The sequence below is a fragment of the Corythoichthys intestinalis genome, chromosome 14, assembly GCF_030265065.1.
Source record: "Corythoichthys intestinalis isolate RoL2023-P3 chromosome 14, ASM3026506v1, whole genome shotgun sequence".
Taxonomy (NCBI): Eukaryota; Metazoa; Chordata; class Actinopteri; order Syngnathiformes; family Syngnathidae; genus Corythoichthys; species Corythoichthys intestinalis.
Window position 1 is genome coordinate 3898151 of NC_080408.1, and position 17040 is coordinate 3915190.

General features: G+C 40.2%; 1 protein-coding gene across 1 annotated transcript; it reads left to right on the forward strand.

Annotated features, from left to right (window-relative positions):
* Positions 1 to 509: 509 nt before the first annotated feature.
* Positions 510 to 16800, forward strand: tmem71 (transmembrane protein 71). The gene is made up of 10 exons (XM_057858447.1): positions 510 to 800; positions 5383 to 5506; positions 5581 to 5626; positions 8265 to 8474; positions 13638 to 13846; positions 13935 to 14132; positions 14233 to 14302; positions 14399 to 14463; positions 14536 to 14570; positions 14655 to 16800. Exons 2-10 carry the CDS (start codon positions 5476 to 5478, stop codon positions 14676 to 14678), a joined length of 888 nt encoding a protein of 295 aa, XP_057714430.1. The 5' UTR covers positions 510 to 800; positions 5383 to 5475; the 3' UTR covers positions 14679 to 16800.
* The last annotated feature ends 240 nt before the right edge of the window (positions 16801 to 17040 follow it).

Consider the following 17040-nt stretch of genomic DNA (forward strand, 5'->3'; position numbering starts at 1 on the left):
AAAAAAGAAGTGACGTATGCCGTAAAGCAGCACATTGGTAGATTTTGTGTGGCATGGTTCCTGCCACCCTCCTCGAAGTTAATTAGTGCCGGTGAAACTGATACAGACCCCCTCAAGATATAAAAGAGGTGTCATACAACTAGTTGTCAATTGACGTTTTATCACAAATGTTATGATAATAAAGGTTGAAAAGTTACCCAGTGTTGCTTTAAACACTATATTACAGCTCCATGCATCATCTTACTTTTCTGTTTGACCCTCCCCTCGCCCAACATCGCCCGCTTTACGCCCTTTGGTGCCCAGTTCGGATGCGGTGGCACACACTCTAAATTCCGTCCCTGAGTGCACAATTTTTTTCACAAACAAAAATTTTTTGCGAACACTTTTTGTCTCTGCCACTTATTTGCCTCCATAGCAAATACAGTAATTCCTTTGCACCACAAGATGGCACCAGAACACAACTTTGTCTGAGAAAAAAAGCGTCCTTAGCTGAGTTTCTCCCGTAATGATAGTTAATATAATGTATAAAGAGAACGCACTAAAACAGTAAATACCGTATGTATTTAAATAGTCTACATTGCATTCAGACTTTTAATGTTTTATTCTGACTGTCTTACTTTGAAAGGGTGTTTCCGGTTTGCGGGGCGTCTCTTATCGAAGAAGAAACGTCGAACGGTGCATTTGAAAATTTGTTTTTTTCAGTTATTTGGAAATCTGAAAAGACTTCCAAATCCGAAAGGAGTAAAGTGACAAAGCTTTGCTTTCGCTACCGGAAACGGAATTTAAGAAGACGAACGATCGTAAGTTGGATTTGATTACCTTTTTGTGAGCTAAATGCACATTCTGTGCACTCAACCGCACGTTTAGTACTTTTAATACTTTAGTACTTTTAAAAACATCTTTTTTCACGTTACTGACTGTCCTCAAGTAAAACAGGGTTGTATTTCGTAAAATACATGACTTAATGTTGCAAATATGTGAGGCACGCTCCTAAAAATAACCTTGGCGTCTGATAAGAAATACCGATTTTCAAGAGAGATTTTCCATTTAAATGTTGAAAAGCTTAATGTTTAGATTTTAATGAGACGTTTGGCTTTGGTGAAAATAAAGGAGTAAACAAAAAGTTATCTTTCATCTTTTTGCATGGCTTTTTTTTCCTTTTGCCCATTTCCGGTGACGCGTTTGCTTCCAGCATCAGCAGCTAGCTCGCAAAGCATGCTGAAAATAAGATAAAAAAATATATATATCTACACAAAAACAGGAAATGTACCTCAAAATAAACCCCAGTGAAAACATTTTGGAGGCATTAAAATATAATTTTTCATGAACTACTTAGCTTGGTCGCTACCGCTAATGGAAGTGTATTTGTTAATTTCTGAAATAGAAAAGCTTTATAACAGTAGGTTGTTGATTTCTTGCCGTTTACATTAGAGCGCATTGACATTCACCTGGCACCCAAGTAAGGCCATGCCATTGACGGCTATGCACGTCCATGCCATGGATACCAATCCAATAGGGAATGGGACGTACTACGTCATTGTTTGGACCCGCCTCCATGCTGGCAATATAATTCACTTCCGGGCCGGCAGAGTCAATGCGGATTGTAACGTGTGATAGTGCTAAGCTAACTCTTTCGGTGTTTTAGAAAGAAAATATGGGTGCTTTATTGTTGCGTTACCGGGTGCAACAGCGTCTCCTACGACAAAAAAAGGGGTGAGGAAAAATGGACTCACTTTTCACCGTTTTCCTGCATGGAGGACCAAATATCAGATCACGAAGGTACGACGGATGGCTGGATTGCAGCGGTTCGTCGGAAAAGCATTTCTTATGATCATATTTCTGCTGGAATGAGAGTGTGTTCCTGTCATCTCTACTCTTGTAAGTTGAACGATTTATCCACTTTTGGTTTCAATACGTTTTTGTTTTTTTACACCGTTGTGTAAATCTGCCTCGGTAGCAATGCTCGCCTACTACGACTCCCCTACCTGTTGTGTTCCTAGGTAAACCTGCTGACAACACATCCCGATTGGTCACCATCTCTCTTCTTGGATCATTTGACAAAGAAAATTTGTTCAATGGAGTGGTTCCATTTGTCCTGTGTCGGACTCAAACAAGCCCCTGCAGCAGACGCCATCTGGGTCTGCCCTTCTCGTCGATGAACTGCGGGCTTTTAACTTGTGAAAATGCAAGAACTTTAATGCACATATTTATTCTGCCTGGCTATTTAACTATGGCCAGTGACGTTTTTTTTTTTTTTTTTTTTTTAACCACTTTGACAAAGACACCTTTCATTGTAATGTTGAATTTATATATTCTATTATTATTTTTAAATTATAATATTCTTATTTGCACTTATGTAGACTTTAGACTGTCAATTCAAATAGTGTTGGAAAAGTTGCAATACCTAAAATAGAAATGCAAGAACTGTAAAGTACATATTTATACACCTTTATTTACCTAAGGCCACTGGATGTTTTTTAACTGCTTTGAAAAATACAGGTTTTGTTGTGATCTTGTATTTATATAGTATATAGCTTTTTATAATGTATTATGTATTATAATATTTGCTGCCCCCTACCAGAGTGTGGGCCATTTTGTACTAAAATGATTTTAAACTGTCAGTTCAAATACTGTGTTGGAGACTAGTACTTGCAATACTTAAAATGGAAATGCAAGAACTTTAAAGCACATATTTATCCTGTCTGGCAATTTACCCAAGGCCAGTAAATAGTGTTTTAAACTGCTTTGACAAAGACACGTTTATTGTGATCTTGTATTTGTGTATTACTTATAATTATATAATATTTGCTGCCACCGTCAGAGGGTGGGCCTTGTTTGCACTAATTTAAAGATTTTAAACTGTCAATTCAAATATCGTATTGGAGAAATTGCATTACTTGAAATAAATCTATTGCAACTTATCAGTCCCAGTTCTTGTCTACAACACTGTCCAAAAATTGTCAATGCATATTCCAAATAGAATAACAAAATTAAGTCACCTGACTTTGTAATTATTACACCTGTTTATTATGAAGACCTGAAGTAAACAACAAGCAGTTACAGTTTGTCAAGAAGTTGTTCAAGTCATGTTTTGGTATTCATATTTTATTGACTTTTCATAACACTTGGGATCGTGTTTGTAAGAGCAGAGCAAACTGAGGTTTCAGCGTGCACTCTTCGCCTTTCCAACCTCTCAACGCTCCGATGTGGTGCGCTTGACCTCAGAATAACCCAAGAAGAGATATGGTGACCAATCGGGATGTGTTGTCAGCATTTCATATGCAGGTTTTCCTAGTAACACAACAGGTAGGTGATGAGGAGGAGTAGGTTAGCATTGCTACCGAGGCAGATTTACACAACAGTAAAGAAAAAAACAAAAACAAAAAACGTATTGAAACCAAAACGGATAAATCGTTCAACTTACAAGAGTAGAGATGAGGGGAATACACTCTCATTCCAGCAGAAATATGATCATAAGAAATGCTTTTCCGACGAACCGCTGCAATCCAGCCATCCGTCGTACCTTCGCGATCTGATATTTGGTCCTCCATGCAGGAAAACGGTGAAAAGTGAGTCCATTTTTCCTAACCCCTTTTTTTGTCGTAGGAGACGCTGTTGCACCCGGTAACGCAACAATAAGCACCCATATTTTCTTTCTAAAACACCGAAAGAGTTAGCTTAGCACTACCACACGTTACAATCCGCATTGACTCTGCCGGCCCGGAAGTGAATTATATTGCCAGCATGGAGGCGGGTCCAAACAATGACGTAGTACGTCCCATTCCCTATTGTTATATTTATTCCGACAGTCAAGTGAAGTGGGTATGGCAACATGTTGGGCAATCCCTTGGGGGTCTGGAATTATCAAATGGTTTGAAAGATCAGGTCTAGAGGATCCACACATGTGCATAAAGATACCAAATGACATACGCCATCATTATACTACGGCAAAAAATGCCACATGGCAAAATCAATTTTGCCACATGGCAAAAAAAGAATGCCACATGCCAAAATCCATTTTGTCACATACCAAAAAAATGCTACATGGCAAAAAAAAAAAAAATGCCTCATGGCAAAATCAATTTTGCCACAGACCAAAAAAATGCCACTTGAATCAATTTTGCTACATGGCAAAATAAATGTCACATGGCAAAATAAGCCACATGGCAGAATCAATTTTGTCACATGGCAAAACAAAAAAATGCCACATGCCTGATCCATTTTGCCTCATACCCCCCAAAACAATGCTAACGGCAAAATCAATTTTGCCACATTGCAAAATAAATGCCACATGGCAAAATCAATTTTGCCACATTGCAAAATAAATGCCACATGGCAAAATCAATTTTGCCACATGGCAAAAAAAATACCACATGGCAATGAAAAATGCCACATGCCAAAATCCATTTTGCTACATACCAGAAAAATGCTGCATGGCAAAATCAATGTTGCTACATGGCAAAAAAATACCACATGAATCAATTTTTCTTCATGGCAAAAAAATGCCACATGACAAAAAAAAGCCAGATGGCAAAATCAATTTTGCCACGTGGCTAAAATAAAAAAATGCCACATGCCAAAATCTATTTTGCCACATACCAAAACAATGCCACATGGCGAAATCAATTTTGCCACATGCAAAAAAAAAATTGCCACGTGGCAAAAAAATGGCACATGCCAAAATCCATTTTGCCACATACCAAAAAAATGCCAGGTGGCAAAATAAATGTTGCTACATGGCAAAAAAAAATGCCACATGCCAAAATCCATTTAGCCACATACCCCCAAAAAAATGCCACCTGGCAAACTCAATTTTGCAACATACTAAAAAAATTCCACATGGCAAAATCAATTTTGCAACATACCAAATACCAATTTTCGTTCTCGACCCTGCTGTATCAACAGGACGTGACCCCAAAATACCCCTAAATCAACCAGGAGGTGACCTGATATCACCAGGAAATGACGCCAAAGGGGGTTATCTGCTAAAGCTACCATCGCAAATTCTCTCAAAATTGCATTTTCTTGTTTTTAAAGTAACTCTGCTTTATATATGGTTCATTGATCGCAGGTCTCAAACTAGTGGTTCTGGTGTCAAATACTGTTTGCCACATCATCAAAAGTAAATTGTGAAAAAAAGATGAATTTGACACCCCCAGAGTTACGTGCATTGCAACCAGTCAGTGACAATACACTTGTCTTTTGCATGAACACCCATCTAGAGTACAGAACTTCCCTTGTTTGAGTTTCTGTCACATGACTGCCCAAGTAACCTAAGAAGGAGTGGTGCCTCTTTGACCAAAAAACTGTTACAGGGCTAAAAGGGAACTTGACTTCTCGTTTGGCGAGTTTGAAAACAAAAACTGCTTGTATTTCCTTTAGATTACCGCGACCAATTGCAGCAGCATGTGAAAATCGGACACTGCCATACTCCCGATTGGCTCGGACTAAAGAGCGAGTACTTCCTGGAGTGAAATGTCGCTCTTCTTTTCCGGAGCGGTGACCAGTACGTTCATCTTTTCTGATTTTTTAACCCGGTCGCGAGACAGAAATCCGGGCTGACGTAGCTTCTCTGTTCAGGTTCGCCAATCAAACGACGGCTGAGATCTAGCCCCGCCCACCGGAGGTAAGGACACCGTTCCGTTCAAATTGATGTAGTGCAGTGCGAAATGGGAAAAAAAAATCTCCTCTCACCAGATATGCTACGATATAATGGATTTTTGTTGAAATATGGAATCCCATTAATGTAGCAAGTAGGTGCAAATTGGATGCCATCTGCTGTCCAAAACGTGCATTGCAGGAACAGGTCTATTTATGGCGATAATGACAAGAAAATATCGTTTTGGCGATATGCCGTATTTTTGGGAGTATAAGTCGCATTTTTACGGGGAAATTTGATTCGTAATATCCAACTAGAGCTGAAACGAATACTCGAGCAACTCAAGTAACTCGAGTTTAAAAACTGATCCGAGTAATTTTATTCACCTCGAGTAATCGTTTATTTTGACAGCTCTAAGCATCACGTTTTGCTAGGACTACTTTTAATGCGGGACAACGCGCTGTCACGTGCGGAGAGGAAGAAGGGGAAAAAAAAAAAAAACTTACCGCAGCCGACAGCCGCCACAAACGACGCCGACGTTGCTAAATACTAGCCCGCACAATGCTACATTGGTAACAGGTAGCATCTGGTGCGTCTCATAGAGATCACATGTATGTTGAACTAGATGCACAGTGAAAGACTAGGCCGCGTCTGGGCAGCGTTAGCAAACAGCCGCCATCTTAAAGCAGTAGAGCGCTAAGCGCTAATAAAGAGCGCTAAGCGCTAATATATAAGATTAACGTTACTGTCACTACTAGCTCACCTTACGTTAGCACTGCGGAGGGCTAGGTTTCAATTAATTAAGACCGCTTTCGATGCGTGGCTAACGTGTCTTTCATACAGGCTTTAACATAACATAGCGTTGTGGAGTGATGAGGGTGTCAAATAAAAACTCAATAATGCTAACTATCAATTTTAGCTCAGTAGTCATTGCTGGATAAAACACCAAGTAGCACTAGTCCCTAATGTGCTCCAATACAGCCTGTATCATACATTTATTTTGAACAGTGCAAAAACTCAAAATCCTATCAGGACTTACAGTTTAGACTAACTTAAAACTTAACTAGAACTTAAAAATGGCTTGACACAAATAGATATTTAATTGAAAAACGTGGGGAAAAATCCTAACTTTTAAGTGATGTGTGTTATCAAGCGTAAAGGCATTTTTAGGTGTTTATATATATATATATATATATATATATATATATATATATATATATATACTTTTTAAAAATAAGATCTAAAGGTTTTTTGAGTGAAAACAGTGAATTAGTCATTTTTTAAAATTCTAGTTACATCTGAGATGCAATTGTTGGCTGTTTTTAACAATATACATAAAAAATAAAGACATTGATTGACTGAAAATGATAAAATGTCTTGTTTTCTCATGTATATCTATAATTGCTCTTCACCTAAAAATATATTTGTTTTATCCGATTACTCGATTAATCGATAGAATTTTCAGTCGATTACTCGATTACTCAAATATTCGATAGCTGCAGCCCTATATCCAACAAACAGGTACAGGTAGTCCCCGGGTTACGACGTACCCAACCTACAAGATTTCGACGTTACGACGTTGGATCTCGTGCGCCATTTCTTTTTTTTTTTTTTTTTTTTTTTTTTTTTTAAGTTGCATAACTGTCTGGGCTGTGATTTTCCGCTGACTTTTTGCTTAATTTTATTATGATGTACAATACGTGTTTTTGGATAATTATTTTGAGATTTAGGGGGTATTTAGGGGTACTTAAATACCCCTAAGTATTTACGATGTACCCGACCTACAAGATTTCAACGTTATGACGCTGGCTCTTGTCCGCCGTTTCTTTTTTTTGTTGCGTAACAGTGTCTGGTCTGTGATTTTCCGCTGACTTTTTGCTTAATTTTATTATGAGGTATAATACGTGTTTTTGGATAGTTATTTTGAGATTTAGGGGGTATTTAGGGGTACTTAAAGGGTTGATTCTGACTTACGTGGAAATTCGGGTTACGTTGCCGGCGTAGGAACGGAATTCATCCGTAACCTGGGGACTACTTGTATTTCATTTTGAGGGCAACTTTAAACCATATGGGGCGTGATGGTGCCCTAACAAATTACCCATCAACCTTTGCGGGTGGAACAGACCAAAAACGAACAGGTTCATGCCCTGTATTTCATTTTGAGGGCAGCTTTAAACAATATGGGGCGTGATGGTGCCCTAACAAATTACCCATTAACCTTTGCGGGTGTAACAGACCAAAAAGGAACGGGTTCATGCCCCTTAGCATGCATTGTGGCGCCCGGGATGTAAATGTTTTATAATTTATAATAATAACAATATTTTTTGGTCTTCATTTTATTCAATTACTGTTCCAGGTAATTGCTAAATATGCTATTTTGTTTATTGTGATGTGATCATTTCAGTTTTGTTATGACACGGTAACTGCATGAAATTGGAGTTCGTGACCAGCCATTATTTGTCGTTGACTTGTGCAAATTACACATAGGTGTCATTGTGTTTGTTTAATAATTTCAAATATTAGTTGCTCCAAAGTATAAGGATATAGGGAGCACTCCAAGCCCAAATAAAAAAAAAACGTGACTTCTAGTCTGATAAATGCCGAATATCGTCATACTGACAGAACTAGCTTGATGGGAGACATCAGTACTGACTTTTGGTTTCAGCCCGGACGTGTCCTTGCTGTCTCCTGACTCCTCCTACGTATGCTACACGCCGGAGGGCGGCGCCCCGTCCGTCTGCTGCCGCCGCTCGCCACGCCTCCTCACCAACGGCTACTACGCCGTGACCGACGACAGCTTCCTGTGGGACGAGGACGGCAATGTGTCGTTGACGCCGTGTGCCGCTAGCGTGTCCTACAAGGAGAATCTTTTCAGGTGAGGCTGTGAGTTAATTTGATAACTACATGTAGTCCCCAGGTTACAATGTACTCGATTTACGCGATTCCGACTTTTGGACGCCGGTGTCTCACCCACAATTTTTTTTTCAGTCCTAGGTGGAGTTTTGACTTTTGTGGCAGGGGGGCAAAACATGTTTATGACCCCGAAATGCAGTGTCAGAGATAAAATTAACTTTCAAGATATATGCTCGGTTAGTAGCTTAGCCCATGCTCGTAAATACAGGCATCCCAGCTACAGTGTACCACAAAAGTGAGTACACCCCTCGCATTTCTGCAGATATTTAAGTATATATTTTAATGGGACAACACTGACAAAATGACACTTTGACACAATGAAAAGTAGTCTGTGTGTATCTTATATAATGGAGTTAATCTATTTTCCCCCCAAAATAACTCAAAATATAGCCATTAATATCTAAACCCCTGGCAACAAATGTGACTATACCCCTTAGAAACTACATCCCTAAATGTCCAAATTGAGTACTGCTTGTCATTTTCCCTCCAAAATTTCAATTTCAATGCTGTCAGCATTGCTGCAGCGACTGAAGAGGTGGTGGGGGGTCAGCCTGTTCGTGCTCAGATCATACGCCGCACTCTACATCAAATTGGCATGCATGGCTGTCACCCCAGGAGGAAGCCTCTTCTGAAAACGGTACACTAGAAAGCCCGCAAACAGTTTGCTGAAGACATTTCAACAAAGCACATGGATTAAAGGAACCATGTCCTATGGGCTGATGAGACGGGCGGGCTGTCTTTCAATTTGGACATTTAGGGATGTACGTTTTTTCAAAGGGGTGTACTCAATTATGTGTCATTTTTACAGTGGTGTCCCATGAAAAGATATACTTAAATATCTACAGATATGCGATGGGTGTACTCACTTTTGTGATACACTGTATGTGTGTGTGGGTGTGCATGCGTGTTTTTTGTTTCCCATCATTTTTGGGGGAATTTTTTTAGGGCCGGAATCGCGCCAGCCGGACCGCCAGACCCATGCTGGCGCAGATCCAATGAGCTGGGCCGGTGGGATCCCGGCAATCCAGCCAGAAGGCCAAACTCCGCGCATTTTACCTTAGTCTTAGCCCTTTGTACCAACTCCATCTTGAAAGGTTTAAAGAAGGCTCACCGAAAACAAGTTGACAATTCACTCAGGTTGACAGAAATCAAAACAGCAAGGCGAAACAAACACTCAGGCGGGGAGGCAAGGTCACCCTATCATACGTCGACAAAAGGTTCCCGAGAAAAATGACAACGCTTTGTTTAACATTCACTCTTTTGAAGGCTCTCGCGGGGTGGGCCGTAGGCTGGAAAAAAAGGTGTGTTTGGGATTATTGTCTGTTTGTGGATTGGACAGGAGGATTCGGGAGTTATTGTTGTCCGGGCAACGAAGTTTGCGGATTTTGCCACCTCAGTGTCAAAGGGGCTCTTGGAGTCTTGTCAGTCGTGTTATCAGTTGGATATCGGGGGTGCTCCTTGTGTTAGGACAGAACGCCCTGCCATTTGTTCTGGACTGTCCGAATAACGGGAGCAATTTTAACAACTTTAACAGTTGATTCACAACTTTAAATGTCTTCCACACATAGCAAAGGTCACTATCTAGTTATCGCAATACCCTTGTGTCTAGTTAAGTGGAGGGTAAAGAATTGGGCTAGGGCCAGTGGTCCCCAAAACCCTTTAAACTTCACATTGTGTGACCTGTTTTTTTTTTCTTTTTTTTTTTTTGAGAAAAAAAAAACATGAAAATTATCACTGGTTCCTTTGCCATGTAACTAAGTACTCTTACATTCAGGTAACTGAGTTACTAACGCAATTACTTTTTGTGAGAAGTAATTTGTAACAGGAAATAATTACTTTTTTAAAGTAAAATTAACAACACTGGTTATGACATACTTGACTTACGCGATTTCAACTTTATGACGACAGTCTCTTCCGCCATATATATATATATATATATATACATATATATATATATATATAATTTTTTTTTTTGCAAAAAAAGTTCCTAACTGTACTTTACAGTATCTTGTTTTTTTACTTCATTTAAGTGACGTGTTCTGTCCTCACTAAATGTAAACAATTGTGCTTTTTGAAGCTTTTGACTTCCTTCACTTTTGACGATTTGTAAAGTCATAAGAAACATATGAAAACTTATGTTCAAAACGACACACATTTTAACAATGAAACCTCTGACAAAAAAACAATTGGTGTTCAAAGGTCCATGTAGTCTAATCAAAATTTAAATTCAATAGATTAAATTACAAATACATACACAAACATATATTAGATGAAACAATTTACAAGATTATGTGGGCCAAACCAGAGCGTACCTATCCTTTATCCATGTCAGACGTCTGAGTCTGCTTCTCAGTCATACAAGGCGACAGTCCAGCTAGACCCAACGCTGCCACCAGAGGGCAGTGTATCCCCCATCATTAAATAAAATACAATACGTTTGGACTTTTTGGGTAGTTATTTTACATTTTTAAAGTGTTAATTCTGACTTTTGCGGAAATTCGGGTTACCTCGCCAGCGTAGCAACTAGAGCTGAAACGAATACTCGAGCAACTCGAGTTTAAAAACTGATCCGAGTAATTTTATTCACCTCGAGGAATCGTTTAATTTTGCTAGCTATAAGCATCACGTTTTGCCCGGACTACTTTTAATGCGGGACAACGCGCTGACGTCACATGCGTGGAGGAAGAAGCAATTAAAAAAAAAAAAAAAAAACTTACCACAGCCGACAGCCGCTACAAACTACGCCGACGTTGCTAAAAACTACGCCCGCATGATGCTAGTTTGGTAGCAGGTAGTGTCCAATGCGTCTTATAGATATCTCATGCATTTAAGACTACAGTGCCTTGCAAAAGTATTCGGCCCCCTTGAATCTTGCAACCTTTCGCCACATTTCAGGCTTCAAACATAGATATGAAATTTAATTTTTTTTGTCAAGAATCAACAACTAGTGGGACACAATCGTAAAGTGGAACAACATTTATTGGATAATTTAAACTTTTTTAACAAATAAAAAACTGAAAAGTGGGGCGTGCAATATTATTCGGCCCCTTTACTTTCAGTGCAGCAAACTCACTCCAGAAGTTCAGTGAGGATCTCTGAATGATCCAATGTTGTCCTAAATGACCGATGATGATAAATAGAATCCACCTGTGTCTAGTCTAATCAAGTCTCCGTATAAATGCACCTGCTCTGTGATAGTCTCAGGGTTCTGTTTAAAGTGCAGAGAGCATTATGAAAACCAAGGAACACACCAGGCAGGTCCGAGATACTGTTGTGGAGAAGTTTAAAGCCGGATTTGAATTTCCCAAGCTTTAAACATCTCAAGGAGCACTGTGCAAGCCATCATATTGAAATGGAAGGAGCATCAGACCACTGCAAATCTACCAAGACCCGGCCGTCCTTCCAAACTTTCTTCTCAAACAAGGAGAAAACTGACCAGAGATGCAGCCAAGAGGCCCATGATCACTCTGGATGAACTGCAGAGATCTACAGCTGAGGTGGGAGAGTCTGTCCATAGGACAACAATCAGTCGTACACTGCACAAATCTGGCCTTTATGGAAGAGTGGCAAGAAGAAAGCCATTTCTCAAAGATTTCCATAAAAAGTCTCGTTTAAAGTTTGCCACAAGCCACCTGGGAGACACACCAAACATGTGGAAGAAGGTGCTCTGGCCAGATGAAACCAAAATTGAACTTTTTGGCCACAATGCAAAACGATATGTTTGGCGTAAAAGCAACACAGCTCATCACCCTGTACACACCATCCCCACTGTCAAACATGGTGGTGGCAGCATCATGGTTTGGGCCTGCTTTTCTTCAGCAGGGACAGGGAAGATGGTTAAAATTGACGGGAAGATGGATGCAGCCAAATACAGGAACATTCTGGAAGAAAACCTGCTGGTATCTGCACAAGACCTGAGACTGGGACGGAGATTTATCTTCCAACAGGACAATGATCCAAAACATAAAGCCAAATCTACAATGGAATGGTTAAAAAATAAACGTATCCAGGTGTTAGAATGGCCAAGTCAAAGTCCAGACCTGAATCCAATCGAGAACCCCACTTTTCAGTTTTTTATTTGTTAAAAAAGTTTAAATTATCCAATACATTTTGTTCCACTTCACGATTGTGTCCCACTTGTTGTTGATTCTTGACAAAAAATTAAAATTTTATATCTTTATGTTTGAAGCCTGAAATGTGGCGAAAGGTTGCAAGGTTCAAGGGGGCTGAATACTTTTGCAAGGCACTGTATATGCGAAATGACAGACTTGGCTGCGTCTGGGCAGCGTTAGTAAACAGCCGCCATCTATAAGCAGTAGACTTCTCATCGCTAATAAATATTACGTTACTGTCTCGCTCACGTAACGTTAGCCCTTCGGAGGGCTAGGTTTCTATTGATTATGACCACTGTCGATGCGTGGCTAGCGTCTTACATTCAGGCTTTATTTAATCTGTAAAAACACAGCGCTGTAGAGTGATGAGGGTGTAAAATTAAAACAAAATAAAGCTAAATGTCAGTTTTAGCTCAGTAGTCATTACTGAATAAATGTGCTCCAATACAGCAGGTATCATACATTTATTTTGAACACTGCAAAAACTCCAAATCCTATCGGGACTTACAGTTTAGACTAACTTAAAACTTAACTAAAACTTAAAAATAGCTTGACACAAATGGAAATTCAATTGAAACATTTGAAGTGATGTGTGTTATCAAGCGTAATTAAATTTTTAGGTAAGAAATGTTTTTTTTTGGATAAGATTTAGAAGTTTTTCGAGTGAAAGCAGTGAATTTTTTTTTCTAGTCACATCTTAGATGCAATTGTTGGCTGTTTTCAACAATGTAAATAAAAAAATAAAGACACTGATTGACTGAAAATCGTTCAATATTGGATTAAATTTTTTTTTTTTCTCATGTATATTTATAATTGGTCTTTACCTAAAAAAACGTTTTATCCGATTACTCGATTAATCGATAGAATTTTCTGTCGATTACCCGATTACTAAAATATTTGATAGCTGCAGCCCTAGTAGCAACAGAAATCGTTCGTAACTTAGGGACGACCTGTATTCTTGCGGCGGGCCAAATGTGGCCCCCGGGCCTTGAATTTGACTCCTGTAATTTTAGAGTGTTCCGGAAGCGGCGGCGTAAAAGCGTCACGAGCGCCCTGGCTACTCTGCTGAGCGACGTGACCGAGAGTTGCCAGACGTGGCTGGACGACCGAATCTTGGCGGGCGTCTTTCGTTCGGACCGGGACCTTAAGACAAAACCGGCCAGGGAGGAAGAATCTCATTGGCCGGCGGATGACGGCGGCAGCTGCGATTTCTTCACTTACGGTGAACGCGGTTTCCGAGCCTGGAAAAAAACTCGCCGTTTGTCGTCTGTATTGACTTTTTTTTTGTTTTTGTTTTTTTGTTGGGTCAGACCCCCACCGAGTGGAGCCTCCTTGGGAAAAGGAGGCCCCGCCCCCCAAGATGATGATCCAGGAGGAGATTGGCTCGGAAATCTGTCAAGGGAGCAAACGCTTGGACCAGCCGCAAGGCGGACTCTTGGAGGTCCCGCCACCTCCCGCCTTCCACGGCGACGCTTGGCGCCAACCGCGACGCCGCACGCAACCCTCAGGTCAGGAATATTACACATTGGTTGACCTTGACGACAATAATTGTCCAGTTTGTATAATTTTATGGAATGAGTTGATGAAATGATACATCTCTTTGTCCAGGCTTATTGCTACTCACTATTTTCACCCTCGTTTTGGCCGCCGTAGTCGTCACGACCGTCTCCTTCACTGGGTAAACGCTTTTTAACCATTTCAAAGTTTAGAAAAAAAGAAATAAATATTTGGCGGGAAAATAACACCACATTCTGTATGGCATGCTTTCTCTCAGGGGCTTGACGCGGATCGCCGTGGGCGCGCTGACGGCAGCTCTCGCCATCGTGGCGGCATGCGTTTGTGAGTGTTGTGCCAGCTCGTCGCCGTATTTCAACCACTGTCCATTTTTGTTTCATGTCAATGTCGTTTCAGGTGATCGCGGCTCGGCTCGGCGCACCAAGACAGAGGTCGGTAACACTTTTTTATTGATGTATTTATTGATATTCTGACCAGAAGAATTGAACATAAAAATGATTTGTATTTCTCTTTAGGACATCACTTCACGCAACGAGTGACCACGCCGACACGCACTCATTTATTTTATGTATTCATTTTAAAAGATATTTTGAATGAGTTTGTTACTAGTAGATGTCCAATCCATTTGAAGTGGGAGGACCCTTTGACAGAGATAGCTACGGACCCCTTAAAGGGACATCGACAGAAATATATTTAAACCATCTGGTGCGCACCAGAAAACTATTTGGTGTGCACCAGAAAGCTCCCTTTCCTACGAATTGACATATAACACAAACTGCAGGCGTGCATCGGAGACCAGCAGTTTCGGTGTGCACACCAATAGTTTTTTTCGTGCGCACCAGATTGTTTCTGGTACGCACCAGATAGTATGTGGTGTGCACCACATACTATTTGGTGTGCACCAGATTGTTTCTCATGCGCACCGGATTGTTTCTCGTATGTACCACATAGCTCTTAGTGCGCACTACATACTACCTGGTGCATGCCAGATTATTCCTTGTGCGCACCAGAAACTATTTGGTGCGCACCAGAAAGTTCCCTTTTATAGGCCACAAACTGCAGGGACGCATCGGACACCAGTAGTTTCAGTGTGAGCACCAGTAGTTTTTTCGTGCGCACCGGATTGTTTCTGGTAAGCACCGGATAGTTTCTAGTGCGCACAACATACAATCTGGTATGCACATTCTATGTGGTATGCACCAGATTTTTTCTAATGCACACTCGGTAGTTTCTAGTGTACACCAAATTCTATGTGGTATGCACAAGATAGTTTCTCGTGCCCACCAATAGTTTTTCTCGTTCGCACCAGATCGTTTTTAGTGTGCACCACATACTATCTGGTGTGCACCAGATAGTTTCTCATGCGCACCAGATAGTTTTTAGTGTGCACCACATACTATCTGGTATGCACAAGATTGTTTCTTGTGCCCACCAATAGTTTTCTCGAGCGCACCAGATTGTTTCTGGTAAGCACCAGATACTATCTGGTGTGCAACAGATAGTTTCTCATGCGCACCAGATAGTTTTTAGTGTGCACCACATACTATCTGGTATGCACAAGATTGTTTCTCGTGCCCACCAATAGTTTTCTCGTGCGCACCAGATAGTTTTTAGTGTGCACCACATACTATCTGGTGCGCACCAGATTGTTTCTAATGCACACTTTGTAGTTTCTAGTGCACACCACATTCTATGTGGTATGCACCAGATGGTTTCTAATGCGCAATAATAGTTTTCTCGTTCGCACCAGATCGTTTTTAGTGTGCACCACATACTATCTGGTGCGCAGCAGATTGTTTCAAATGCACACTCGGTAGTTTCAAGTCCTCACCACATTCTATGTGGTATGCACCAGATTGTTTCTCATGCGCACCAATAGTTTATAGTGCGCACTACTTACCATCTGGTGCGCACCAGATGGTTTAAATTTATTTTATTTCTGACAATGTCCCTTTAGGGGCTCCGTAGATAGATGTCCAATCATGTGGATCATTGAGTTAATTGCTATTCGCTGCCAACCATCCCACTTCAAATGAATTGGGCGTCTATAGCCGTCAATGGCAGGTGCTTTGACATTGATGAAATTATCTTTTACAAGCGGGTTGAGAAATAAGCTAGTTATGACGTCATATTTTAATGATAATGAATTGACCCTGGTTGGGATTGTCGCCCCAACCAACATGGCCGCCCGTTGGAAAGGTCTTTTAATGCTTCGGAGTGTTTTTGAATGTGGACAAAGATTTGTATGTGTGTTTGAGAATATGATTTTTAAAAAAATTTTGTAACTCATTGGCTGTCATGGACAGCATTTGATTGCTGCCACCTTCTTCAATGACAGATGCGGGAGGATTATTTTGGTTGTGTGAAAGGTTATCAGGTGAATGTAAAGTTTTTTTTTTTTTAGTGTGCAATGTTCTTTCTAACCTACTGTGCACATACATTATTTTTAAAAGCACTTATTCATGTATTAATGACTTGTATTTATATCAGCTAATGGAAATTGGATAGCACATGATTTTTTTTTAAAGCACTTATTCACGTATTAATGAATTGTATTCCTATTAGCCAGTCAAGTATTTCATTAACATTGTTTAGCGTTTCACATCGACATATCGATTTGATACTTTTATATTCTTCCATAATAAATGCTTTTCGTCTTGAGTTTATTCGTGCTATACAAATACATTTCAGAAACAGATCGGAGGAACTGCAAACTAGACATGTCTAAATACAATGTGCAATACTTTCAGATGCAAGTCTATATTTGTATCTTTGAATTTTAAGTTGGTTACACAGTTACAATAGGGTGACCATATTTTGATTTTCAAAAAAGAGGACACTCAGCCCGGCATCAAGATCCTTGAATTTTACTCGTAGTTCACACAAAGATGCCTATATTAA

Coding starts and splice junctions, on each gene's coding strand:
- tmem71 (XM_057858447.1), top strand. CDS start 5,476: ATGTCGCTCTTCTTTTCCGGAGCGGTGACCA. Junction 5,507..5,580: donor CTTTTCCGGAGCGGTGACCA/GTACGTTCATCT, acceptor TTCTCTGTTCAG/GTTCGCCAATCAAACGACGG. Junction 14,464..14,535: donor CATCGTGGCGGCATGCGTTT/GTGAGTGTTGTG, acceptor ATGTCGTTTCAG/GTGATCGCGGCTCGGCTCGG.